A 13,040-nucleotide genomic window follows, 5' to 3' on the forward strand; every position below is an offset into this window, starting at 1 on the left:
TTATGCAGCCAGTTGCTGCATTGACTGCTCTGCAGGCCCTTCTGCTCTAGGAAAGACCCCCTGAGGAGTTGGAGCCTAGAGTTTCTGATGACTAAAGGAAGAGCTGGCAGCAAGTTTCCATAAGCTGCACTGTCAGAAAGGTATGAGGACCCCAGAGTCAGACTCAAGACACAGGGCCTCTACTTGTCTCTCTCCCTCTGGAGACCATGGTACCCATCATCCTAGCATCCGAGCATTTGAGGAATGGAGACAAAATAAAAGTGGCCTAGAAACCACTTGAGGAATGGGACCAGGAAAGAAAGGACAAAACAGGGTATGTCTTTGGTGCAGAGTTAACAAAAGCTCTTATTTGAGTATTGCCCCTAACCACCCTCCTGTCCATACACACACAGTCCTCTCACCCAAATGTGGTAGTGTCTTGAACCTGGGCTAGCTGGCCTGTCTGGGGCTATAGGCTACAGCAGTGGTTCTCAGCCTGGGGTACACATAGCCGTGGGGGTGCACAGAGGTCTTCCAGGAGGTACATCAACTTATCTAGTTTTACAATAGGCTACGTAAAAAGCATTGGCAAAGTCAGTACAAGCTAAAATTTCATACAGACAAAATGAGAAAGTAAGCAATTTTTCAGTACTGGTGTGCTGTGACATTTTGTATTTTTATGTGTGACTTTGTAAGCAAGTAATTTTTAAGTGAGGTGAAACTTGAGGTACACAAGACAAATCAGACTCCTGGAAGGGAAATGTTGAGAACCACTGGGCTACAGTACTACACTTGGGCTGGTAACCTGGATACTTTGCAGTGAGGACAAAAGGCTAAACCTCTCAGGTTCTGTTAGTCTTCCAGTGCCTTCCCACAATTTCCTATTGTGCCCAGAAAGAAGACAGGTTCTCCCCCAATTCACTGAAAGAATGATTGAGCAGTTCAGTTTATTGCAGCACTGAAAACCATGGACTATACCCCCAGAAGTTCCAGTGACACACTGGTGAGAACAGCACCTGTGAGAACACAGTAACTGGGGTAGGAATTGGCAGTGTGGCTGCTTACCCCTGGGCTAGGCTAACCTGCTGCTCAGACCCAGGTGCTGATCACCCAAGTTAGCTCTGCAGTGAAGACATACCCTAAATTACGAGTAGGGAAAAGACTCCACGTGTTTTATGTGTGTGTTTAAGAGGGAAAGTTCCACTATCCTCTTAGGGCTTGTCTTGGCTGAGACTTTGCTATAATGACAGTTGTTGTAGCTGCACCAGCACAGCCCCTAGTATAGGCAGACAGTGATGCAGTGCATTAGTGCAGTTACCTTATCTGTCTACACTCCAGAATGGACCAGTGCAGCGATACTGATTGCTGCTACTGGAGCAAATCCCCAGACCAGACAGGGCCCTAGACTTAGGATATGTCTAAACTGCCCAGTAGTTCGGACTACATGGGTGTGACCAGCAGTGAGCACCAAAGTGCTTTGCTGTAACTACCCCATGTGGATGATGCAGGCAAGAACTAAAAGGTTCTTAGTTCGGTTAACAGTCCTCTTCAAACCGGACTACATTCATGCGAAGTAAGAACCTTTTATTTAGTTCACACTTGTAGCGTGCACATGGAGGAGTTATAGCCTGCTCAGTACAATGGCAAACACACCGTTAAAAAACCTTTTAACCTTTGTTTAAAGATAAAGAAAAGAAGGGAAAACAGTTAAAGAATTTCAAATGTAAAGTATTAAGTGAGGCTATTATTTTAACATTTCCTGTTCCCTTTTCCTTTAGCTGGAGAGAGTTTTAGAGGGAAATCTCCTCTTGTTTGGCAGTCTTCAAAGATGGTAATAGCTGTTCTTTTTCGTAAAATAAGTTAGTTGGTATGAGGTGGAGCTGTTGTTGCTGCTTTTGTTGTTAAAGACTGAAGTTACCCATTTTATCTCAGGTGGTGCTGGGGATTCTGCTGCAGCTGGTAGAAGTGGTGATGTCATCTGGAGCCCTCTGTCTGGCCCAGTCTGGTCAAAACATCGCTCAGGATTAAGACGAAGAAGCTATGTGGTCCCAGGAGGCAGTGGGTGTGGCAGTCATGATGGTGTAGCTCGCTCCACTAGCCTCCGTCTGTTCTTCCATGTTTTCTCTGCAAAGTCTTTTTTTAGGGACCCCAAAAAGGAGTGATGAATGGATAGCCAGTCCCTTTAGTATTTGTCCACCAATTCGACTAAATATATGTTCATTTGGTTCATTAATTTCCGGTTCCACATCATCTGTTTTACCAAGCATGATTTCAGTGCAGTCCTTGAGTTACATCAGTCGGCCTTTTTGTTTTAGACTAATTCAGTCGGTTTCCCTTTTGTATCTTTTCCCATCGACTTTGGTTATTATAGGTTATTATGACATTTGATAAACTTTCATGTACTTTTACAGTCGAGCTCACAATTAGGGTAAGTTTGTAGGCTCAGTTATTACAACAGACTTTATAGTGAGCGTAGATTTTAAGGTTCTTTTATGTGTCTGGGGCAGGAATCAGATCCACCATCATGCTTGTTATAGTCCTGGGAATAATAAGGACTCAGCTCTGAAATTCCTAACCTTTGTGGGTTTGTACAGCAGATTGGCCAAAACTCCCGTATTTGGGGTGTCTATTCTTCCCTCTTGCTCGGAGAAAATAATTTTCTGTGGAAGGGACAAACTTGCAGGAATTAAGAAGAGACTTGGCCTAGGAATGGGCAAGAACCTTTAAAGGTTCTGTAATCCACTATTTACATAAGAGAACAGCTATTCTTTTATGTTCTCTTCTGTAAAAAGGTCTTTGTCTTAGATTTCACTGATTTCGTATTAGATTTCCAAACTTAAGAGTTCAAAAATCAACACTGGTTGATTCCAGCGTCTGCAATTTTGATAAGAGGGTTTCAGTGGGGCTTTCTTGGCTTCACTGCCCATGAACTGTCATTTTGATTTCCAGAGCCCATAATTATTAGACATGGCTGCTACGTACAACATACTCCCTCTTACTTTGGTTTGTTTTATTCTTTTGTCTCACTTCCTTGACTAACAAAGATCATTTATTTCTCTTCATCAGTTTATATATTGTGTATGGAGGTGCCTGAGCAAGTCATCTGAGTTTAAGGCAAAGATGTTATATCTACACATGAAAGTGTGGACTTGGAGAGAGCCTATTTGATAACTGTTTGATGGGCAGAGATCACAAAAGCAACTAAAGGTGGTGAAGGAGAGCCCACAGAAGCCAGAAATGAACTGATATGGGGGACCAAGAATGAAAAAAACAGTCAGGAGTGCAGGTTACAAGGTCAAAGCAAGAGATCTAGAAGAGATTGAGAAACTGGAAAAAAAAAAAAAAAAAAGAAGCCAGTGTAGCTGACTTTCCTAGAGAAAACAGACACATTGAGTGATGCGGGGTGGGTTGCACATGCATTCCAGCCTTCTGCTTACCGGAAGTAGATCGTACTGATTACAAGTCGCAACCTGCGCTGTGGACTTATTACCATAAGTTAATTGTGGTTTGGAAACAGCTAGTCATTCATTTCAGCTCTTACCTTCCAGTATTTCCCACATAATTGAGGGATTTCATGAATGTAAAAATAAAAGGCAAAATATATGGTTTTCTTTTGTCCCTCTGTGAGTTATGCAGAAACCTAGAGAGAATATAAATCTTTATAGGGGGATATGAAAATAATCAGTGCAAAACATACCAGAATCTGTAATTGTTTTATCTCAAATTGACCAAACCACTGTGAATATGTTTTTTGTTTTGTTTTGTTTTGTTTTTCTATTTTACTTGGCACTAGTCTTGAATATCACCAGAAGATACCATTATAAAACACCGAGTCATTAAATAATTTAAAAAAATGTATTAAATTGCATTTGTTGCTATTGCACAATGTATACTGTAGAAACTTTTTACTGTCTATGTTCAAACTAGTCAAATATCCCTTTTGGCTTTCTAGTGTTCATTTTAAGGTACTGTTGTTTTCCAAGAAACAATACACGACAAAACCCTGTACCAAGGAGGTTACAGTCTAAACTTGAGAGGTGCTGAATACCTGTAACCCTTGCCTCTCTGGATTAGATCTTATTCCTTTGGTTTGTGGATCGTTTCTTAAAGAAAATGCAAAGACTAAGGGGCTTGATTTTCATTTACACTAAGGCAGTATAAAGTGCCTTTCTAGTGCTGTAAACGGGTGACTGGATTTGTCCCCTGGTGTCTATGAAATTAGCTATACATAAATGTCTTGCAGGTTGTACAAGGAATTTTAGTGCTATTACCACAGTTCACCCAGGACTGGTGTCTCTTCCTTCCATCTACTATCCAGAAAACCTGTAGGGAATTTTAAAAAAAGGCAATTTGTTCCCAGTTTACTGGTGTGAAGTTGATAAGATGAGCCACTGCTGAGCCTGCTCTGAAGCCTAAGTTCATGTGAATCAGAGAGTGTGTTTGGTAGGGATGGAAAAACATTTTACACTGATGTATCATAATCTTTTGTCTCTATGTGAGAGGCCAACATACACAGCTGCAATGAGCTTCTGCAATCTAATTTTGTGTATCTAGGTCGTGGAGGTGTGGAAACCTGTACTACGTTCCTTCCTGTACCTGGCATGTGGAATGGTTTGTGTGGCGAGAGCTCCTGATAAACACTCTCTGGTTTAAATAAGTAGTTGTTAAGATTAATCTTCTTACATATAGCACAAAGGGTGTATATGACTGTGCATTTGTAAGCATTAAGATCTGAGTTGCATTTAATCCATTGGTAGATCAATGGGGAGCTAGGATGCATGCATGTGCACGCAAACATGCGCTCTCTCTTGGCATTCTTCAGACATCGTCACTTAAGCAAGCAGTGCATTGCTGATGCCAGTAAATGCTGCTTCTTTTACAGTTAACACTGAGTAAAATTCACTCCCTCTCAGTCTCCACCATTTGGTTAGGGCAAGGCGATAGCCTTGACACGGTTAAGTTTGCAGCCAGATTTTGTTAAAAAGCTCTTCTTTAGCACCGATATAACTCTGGCTTGGAAAATTCATTTGGCTTGAACACTGCTAAGTTGCTCTGAAGGCAAAAGCAGAAAGATTCTGCAGAAAATGTGTTAGACTGTTTGAGTTAACAGCTTCTGAAAACATTACCGTGAGCAGAGATTGTTGACTCCTGTGTGACTTGTTATAACTGATCATTTGTTTCTGGCAGCACCAACAGCATCCTTGGTGTTTTGCAATTATAAAAGGGACTGTCTCTACTTATAGCGTGTATTCTAATACACACAGGCAGAGATGCGGGGTAAGGGAAGGTGGAAATGCAAACCAGAAAGATGAGCAGGTGGTGAATGGACATGTCCTGATGATAGAAAATTGTAATGACTGTTGCAGTTCTTACTTGGCCATGCAATAAGAGTGAATAAGTCCCCCCCCCCACCAATTTTCCTGCTCAGACTTTGACTATAGAGGGGAGAATGGGGGCTGTTTGCCCAGTTGTCTTTGTTGTGAGCAAGCGGTCAGGGAGCAATGGGGTATGGGAAGTGGCTCTGCCCCTCCTATTCTGACTAGAGTCGCTGGCTGGGTACATCATGGAGAATGAGCTGCTCCGTGAAAAAAGATGAGGCAACTTACCCTCCCTTCAGAACAAGCAGGGAGCATGGAGGAAATGTGACCTACAATTTGGTCGCTGATGTGTTCCTGGGGTGGTGCAGCTACGTGCCAGTCCTTCTTACCCAAGGCAGATCAGAAAGTCACACATAGCTCCCTGTGGCTGGCAGGATGGAGAGTCACGTTCACTCATTAGAAGAGAGTACAACTCTGCTCTTGATCTCTATGGCATACAGCACTCGTGCTCAGTTTCCCTGTGTCAGGTCTAACTTCTGCATCTGGAGATCAGTCGCCAAATTAACAGTTTTGTAATTTTTCCTAACAAGGGAAGAATCACAGGATGTTCTTTGGTTGGGAAATAAGGAAGAAGTGCAGACACTCATGCACAATCCATACTTCCTATTCAGAAGTTTGGAATTGATGAAGAAAATTTGTATAAAACAACCAGGCAGTGCTGAGTTCATTTAGTTTCTTTGCAAGCACATGTTTTTAATATGTAGCTAGTGTCAGGAGCCCCAGCGCTTGCTGTTATTTTTCAGTTAAACGAGTATTTTAATAACTTGCTACCCCACCACTAAATAACTTTAACTCTGGTTAGCTTGTCAAGTTCCCCATATAGGGCCAGCTTCTGCCTTTGTTTTTTACATGGGAAGAATTAAGTATCAAAACCAAAGCAACCAGCTATATAAAGTTTAAATAGCCAGCTGTTTACCTATTTTCTTTCAGTTGTGAGGCAATGACATTTTAAAAAAGGGAGTGATGAAAGGCCTCACTTTGACACAAATTAAAAGGTCAGATAGAGAAGCTGGAAGAAAGTGGTTTAAAATGCAGGCCATACAAATGATTTTGTTTGCATTACAGTAGCACTGACAGACCCTGGTTGGGATCAGAGTGTGATCTGTGTACATTGTGTGTACAGTGCCAAACACAGGAAGGACAAAAGCAGTCTCTGCCCCAAAGAGCATTCAGTCTTTGATTATGATAGAACAGTGGCTTTCAACCTTTCCAGATCACTATATCCCTTTCAGGATCTGATTTGTCTTGTGTAACCCCAAGTTTCACCTCACTTAAAAACTACTTGCTTACAAAGTCAGACATAAAAATACAAAAGCGTCACAGCACACTACTACTGAAAAACGGCTTACCTTCTCATTTTTACCATATAATTACAAAATAAATCAACTGGAATATAACTATTGTACTTACATTTCAGTGTATAGTATATAGAGCAGTATAAACAAGTCATTGTCTGTATGAAATTTTTGTTTGAACTGACTTTGCTAGTGCTTTTTGTAGCCTGTTGTAAAACTAGGCAAATAATTAGATGAGTTCATGGAGCCCTGGAATGCGTCTGCGTGCCCCCAGGGGTATGCAAACACCTGGTTGAGAACCATTGTGATAGAACACAATAGATGGGTAAATGGGAGAATAAGGGATTGGTGAAACGAGCCAGTTTTGCACTGTAAGTGATAGTCACAGCTCATCATGGTCAGCTGGCAGCATTTTGTAGGCATCACAGTTAAGGTGAGTCTCAAGGAGGATCATTTGAAGTTTTTTGGAGAGGTTTCTCCCATGTGTAAGGGTCAACAAGGAGAAAGCATAGAAGTGTTTGAAGGAGAAGCTGAGAGATGGGAACATGGGTGGAGCAAAAGTAGCAGTCAGTGTTGTGATAGGTTCGTAGAGTGGCTAGTTTGGGTGAGTCTAAGTCATGAAGAGCCTAAAAGGCAAAGAGAAGAAGCTGATGTATCATGTGATGGAAAAGGGAATGTCAACTGAGTGGTGCAGAGAGGGGAGTGCCATGGTAAGAGCACTGAGCAGCATTTTGAATGGACTTGAGTGGGGCAAGGTTTCTGCAGGTTCTAATTTTTGGGATCCGGATGGGAATAAAATGTATCTGAATAATAATAAAACTCTCTTAACATGAGAGAGAAATAGATATGAAAAATGTTGCCCTGTTTAGTTAATATAGACAGGTGTGCATATGGCTGTGTATGGTATCTTCTTGTTGTAATTGCTGGACTTCAAAAGGCTATTGTCCACCTGACAGTAATGTACTATAACTTGCTCTTAGAGAGAATTTGTGGTCAGTACTAGTGGTATGAAATCTCAACAGAAGAAACATGTAGTAAGGGGGATACCCACAGCGTTGTCATTAAAAGAATTCCCTGTCTGTAGAATTGTTTGTTCTTGGAGAAATTTACTTGCCTACATTTTAATTGTTGTTTAATTCTTTTCCTTACAGCCTAGTAAAGGACATGGATAATGTCTGTTCTGAGAAAAAGGACTTAAAAGGCTGTCCCCGGGACTCTGGATATGACAGCCTTTCCAATAAACTGAGCATACTAGATAAACTTCTCCATACCCATCCTGTGTGGCTACAACTTGGCCTGAATGACTCTGAAGCAGTGGACATTCTTCAGTCCCAGCCTCCTGGAGTAAGAGACAAATCTTCAAACTGTTTTAATTCATTTAAAGTATTTCTTCCTAATGTAGCACACATTCACCGGCAGGGTACAGACTTCCTCTGATAAAAGGAAGCTCATCCCTCAGGGCCACAGCAGTTTGCGTCTTGGATGAGTTCCCCCTCCCCTACCTTATGTGATGGCCACCATCTTGGCTGATACTCTGTGGACTGAACTGGGGCCAAAAGCATGAGCTGCTGTAGCTAGAACTAAAGAGCCCTGCCTCTCTAGCTGGGGCTGTGGCAGACTCATGTTCTCTATGAATCAGGCACAAAGGAGTGACCTGTAACACATACTGACCAATGGGTCACACTGGTATTTCTCCCTTAGTGATGTCTCCATCAGATTTGCTGGCTGGACTCCGGGTCTAGCTGAGTTCAGCTGAGGACACTCCCAAGGTGAGGGAGCTCTTAGCTGGTGGGAAGCTGGGGTAGCCAATTTCTTCTCCAGGTGCAGCTCACATCCTGGCACAGGGGGCTTGTGAGAGGTGGAGGTGGGCAGATGGAGTGCAGCTGCATTCCACTAATTCTTGGCTGGTGTACAGGCTTTGGAGACTCTGGAACTCCAGACCTCTCTAACCTGTGCCAGAGCTGGATTAGATGCAGTGTGTTAATTCAGGAAGCCTTATCTGGCTCTATGATAGCACCTCTTCTCTCTCCTGCACTGAGCAGATCTCTGTGCAGGAGAGAATCTGACCTGCTAGGCTTACAAGAGCAAACAAAAATCTTTTGCTAAATACCAGCACATCACACTTAGCCTCAGACCTCGGACATTTTCTGTCTGAAAATCTTGATCTTCCATAATTATGAGTAATGCTTTGCCTAAGATGAAAGCAATTAGTGGAAAGCCATTTCTTCTTCTTTTTGTTTACTTTGTGCAATTGGCAGCATTTGTGTACAGTCAGTGTCATTGTTTCCCTATACAGCCAGGCTCCTGTCCTTGATCTCCATGTGGGTGGACCAGAGTGTCCATGCGGAGCCCTGTTGTCTTACATGGGTCATTCCTGAAATGTGCATAGAGCACTTTGCAAGACTGGGACCAAAGTTAGAACAGGATGGAGGACTCTATCCTGAGAAGCAGCAACTCTGAAAGATTTGGGGGGGGCGGATGGTAGAGGATCATCAGCTGAACATGAGCTTCCAGTGTGACTCTGTGACCAAAAAAGAACTAATGCATTCCTGGGACGCATAAATGGGAGACTCTCGAGTAGGAGTAGGCAAGTTATTTTACCTCTATATTTGGCGATGGTGTGACCACTGCTGGAATATTGTATCCAGTTCTAGTACCCACAATTGAAGAAGGAAGTTGATAAATTGGAGAGGATTCAGAGAAGAGCCACCAGAATGATTAAAGGATTAGAAAACCTGCTTATAGCGATAAGATAAATAGATTGAGCTCTTTGTATCTGCACCCAGAACAAATATTTGATAATGGGCTCTTTAATCTAGCAGAGAAAGGTATAACACGATCCAATGGCTGGAAATTGAAGCTAGATAAATTTAGACTGGAACTGAGCTGTGAATGTTTAATGGTGAGAATAATGAACCATGGAACAATTTACCAAGGGTTGTGGTGGATTCTCCATCACTGACAATTTTTAAATCAAGATTGGATGTTTTTGTAAAAAATTTGCTCTAGGAATTTTGGGAAAGTATGCAGGAGGTCAGACTAGATCAGCGGTTGGCAACCTTTTGAAAGGGGGGTGCCAACTCCTCCCCCGGCTTCTCTCCTATGTGCCATGGGCTCAGCGCCCTGGCCAGGGTGTTAGGCAGTGGCGTAGCTGGGAGGGGCACCGGCCGGGCCTTCCTCTGATGACCCGGCCCCCGCTGACATCCCCGGCAGCTGCCCCTCTCCCACGTGGGCCCAGCTGTGCCTTGGCTGGGGGTGGTGGGGAGCAGCCGCCGCGCAGCTCCTGGCCAGGGCCAATGGTGCGCCAACGCGGCTCCTCAGCCTCCTGTCCTCCCGGCCCCCGCCTGCCACATGGGTGGGGCTGGAAACGGGGAGGCGACCGCCGCACGCCCCTGCTTTGCAGCCGGGAACGGCACAGCGTGCTGTTAAAAATGGTCATGCGTGCCACCCCTAGTGCCAGGGGTTGCTGACGCCTGGACTAGATGATCGTAATGGTCCCTTCTGGCCTTAAAATACATGAAAAGCATCTATAACAAAGATTTCTAAAATCTTATTTTCTTCTCCTCTCAATAGATGTTTCTGGTTAGGAAATCCACACGAATGCAAAAGAAAGTCATATCACTCCGTCTGCCCAATGAATGTGGGTCTCGCCTCAAGGAATTTGCAATAAAAGAAAGCACATATAGTAAGTCATCTATTATGGAGATTTTAGTCATTTGCTGTACTGTATGGGCCAGATTCGCTTTGCATCAATGAAACCCAGTGTCTGGACTCTAGGCTGCAAGCAGCAAAAAAATCAACTAGGGTCAGGGGAATAGCAGTGCAAAAGCACCCTACAACGCCCCCTCTGCTGTGGGTTCCAGCCATCTGTGCAGGCCTCAACATGAGTGGGGCTGGCCCTGGAGGGGGTAGGCAATAGGCAGATTAAGACTGGTTAAACAAGGTACTTAAAAACATATGCCTAATGTAAGCAAGTAAGTAGTCCCACTGAAGTCAATTAGGATACTCGTGCTTAAAGTTAAGGCATGTGCTGAGTACCGTGCTGAATGGGAGCCTCAGTGCTTGTTATAGGCAGTCTCCACTTGTAAGGCTTCTATAGAACCACACCAGAATTTAAATCTACCCTTCCCTAATGATGCCACCATCACCCTCCACAGGGTGACTTCTTTTCTGGCACATCTTTTCCATGGGCACAAATGAGATTATGGCTTTATGTATTATTTTAGCCATTTGTTTGTTTCTCTGATTAAGTAACCATTTTCACCAGTCACAGCGTCAGAAATTTAACATGATTGAGAAACATTTCTAATATGAGATCACTAGACCTTGATTTTCATGATGTTGCAAGTATTATTTGTTCCATGTCTTAGTTAATAGAAATAAAACAGTGGCAAGGTTCCAATGAGTTTCAAAACAAAGATGTAGTGATCTCTATGAAAAGAGGGAGTGAAAAACAGTTCTAGGAAAAACTGAGAATAAAAAAAGGAAGCTGTATCTTCCTTAGATTGAAGCACAGTTTGGAAGCAGCAAATAGAACAAAGGGGTTATCTTAACAACATGCTGAAAATTGGAAATGAAATTTAGCAACAGATTTTCAGCTAAGCACCTTTTTTCAGGAATAATCTGTGAAGGAAAAGCTATCTTTCTATAGTTCCTTATGTGATTTAGCTTTTTTTTTTTTTTTTTTTTTAAATGTTTATCCATTACTGTTCCCCTGAGTCTTTACTTACATGGCTTTTTTACTCATAGAGTGACATTGTGACATTCACCACTGGCAGAAATGGGTGCCTCCACGTTTGAAGTCAGTGGAGTTGCACCAGCTTGTATGTGAGATGTATTTGTCCGTGGTCTGTAAATGTGCATTGATAGAAATACAAAACCATGGTGGAAATTACATTGTTAAAGGTCTTTATTATTTCTGTGCATTTAAAATAAGTGTTTGAATTTTTAGAAAAGTTCTAGTACAACTTTATTAGACAAAAGATATTTAGCTAAACAATTGTAAAAGCCATCACAAAGCATTAATATGACTCAGAATTGGCTAGAGAGCATTGTTAAAAGGGGAATGATTCATAGATTTGTCACCTATCATTACCAGTGGTTACTTGTATTGCTGCTAATGTAACTGAGGCAAAAAATTGGAAGGGTGGGTGCCAAGAGAAGGAAAGAGGTTTTTAATTAACTTGTCTATATTAGTACTATGGATAACACAAGGTCTCAGTTGTTGACTGGCTGTTCTGTTAGAAGTTGTGCAATTCTAATCTCTTTTGATCCTTTTCCAAGGATTAGAACATGTTTGGAATGAAAACACAAACCCACCACCCAGACTATCAGGATGCTTACTAGAATGTTTTTGACCCAGACACATACTCCTCCGCACAGTTGTTTTTGATTAACAAAACAGTAGTTAGTTTGATGCTGCAAGCTCCTTACTACTTACTGTGCAAAATCAGGAGCGTTTCCATTAAGCCTGGTTTCTTGCAATGTGCACTGAAAGACTGATCTGTTTTTTTCCTAATCGTTCCTTGCAGCTTTTTCCTTGGAGGGCTCTGGAATAAGTTTTGCTGATTTATTCAGGCTCATTGCTTTCTACTGTATTAGCAGGTAAGATTGTATTATGTTATATTTTGAGTAGCATTTGCTAGACCAGTGGCTCTCAACCTTTCCAATCTACTGTACCCCTTTCAGGAGTCTGATTTGTCTTGTGTACCCCAAGTTTCACCTGTCTTAAAAACTGCTTGCTTACAAAATCAGACATAAAAATACAGAAGTGTCATAGCACATTATTACTGAAAAATTGCGTACTTTCTCATTTTTACCATATAATTATAAAATAAATCAATTGGAATATAAATATTGTACTTTCATTTCAGTGTATAGTATATAGAGCAGTATAAACAAATCATTGTCTGTATGAAATTTTAGCTTGTACTGATTTTGCTGGTGTTTTTCATGTAGCCTGTTGTAAAACTAGGCAAATATCTAGATGATTTGATGTACCCCGGGAAGACCTCTGCATAGCCCCAGGGGGTACATGAACCCCCTGGTTGAAAACCACTGTGCTAGACCATCCTTAAAATTATTTGCTGTCTGTATGGATTTTCTTGGTTAAATATGGCATAAATATTCATCATCATGATCTCCTTTTGCCAAAGCCAAGGTTTCTTGGCTTAGGTAAGAACCTAGACTGCCAGCCACCTCAAGTCTAGTATAAATATTACTTATCTATAAATATTATCAGACTGTTTTAGAGGATAACTGGCGAAACAACAAGAGAGCATGAAGTGGAGCTAAGAAAACACAAAAGAAAGTCCTTGTTACCCTCTGTCTCATGTGGCATGACTAACAAAGGATCAAACGATGTTGATCTGAACATGCCGCAGAACAT

The 13,040-nt window shown here is 42.0% G+C and overlaps 1 protein-coding gene across 4 annotated transcripts in view; it reads left to right on the forward strand.

Moving 5' to 3' along the window:
- Positions 1-13,040, forward strand: part of RIN2 (Ras and Rab interactor 2) — a 118,864-nt gene that overhangs the window by 78,965 nt on the left and 26,859 nt on the right. For all 4 annotated transcript variants that reach the window (XM_067533031.1, XM_067533030.1, XM_067533028.1 and 1 more), the window contains 3 exons: positions 7,804-7,996; positions 10,226-10,337; positions 12,184-12,256. In XM_067533031.1, the coding sequence (XP_067389132.1) occupies positions 7,804-7,996; positions 10,226-10,337; positions 12,184-12,256 (378 nt within the window). The remainder of the gene's footprint in view (positions 1-7,803; positions 7,997-10,225; positions 10,338-12,183; positions 12,257-13,040) is intronic.

This window comes from Emydura macquarii, unplaced genomic scaffold, assembly GCF_026122565.2.
Source record: "Emydura macquarii macquarii isolate MOO-44397 ecotype Brisbane River unplaced genomic scaffold, CSIRO-AGI_Emac_v2 contig_3305, whole genome shotgun sequence".
Lineage (NCBI taxonomy): Eukaryota > Metazoa > Chordata > Testudines > Chelidae > Emydura > Emydura macquarii.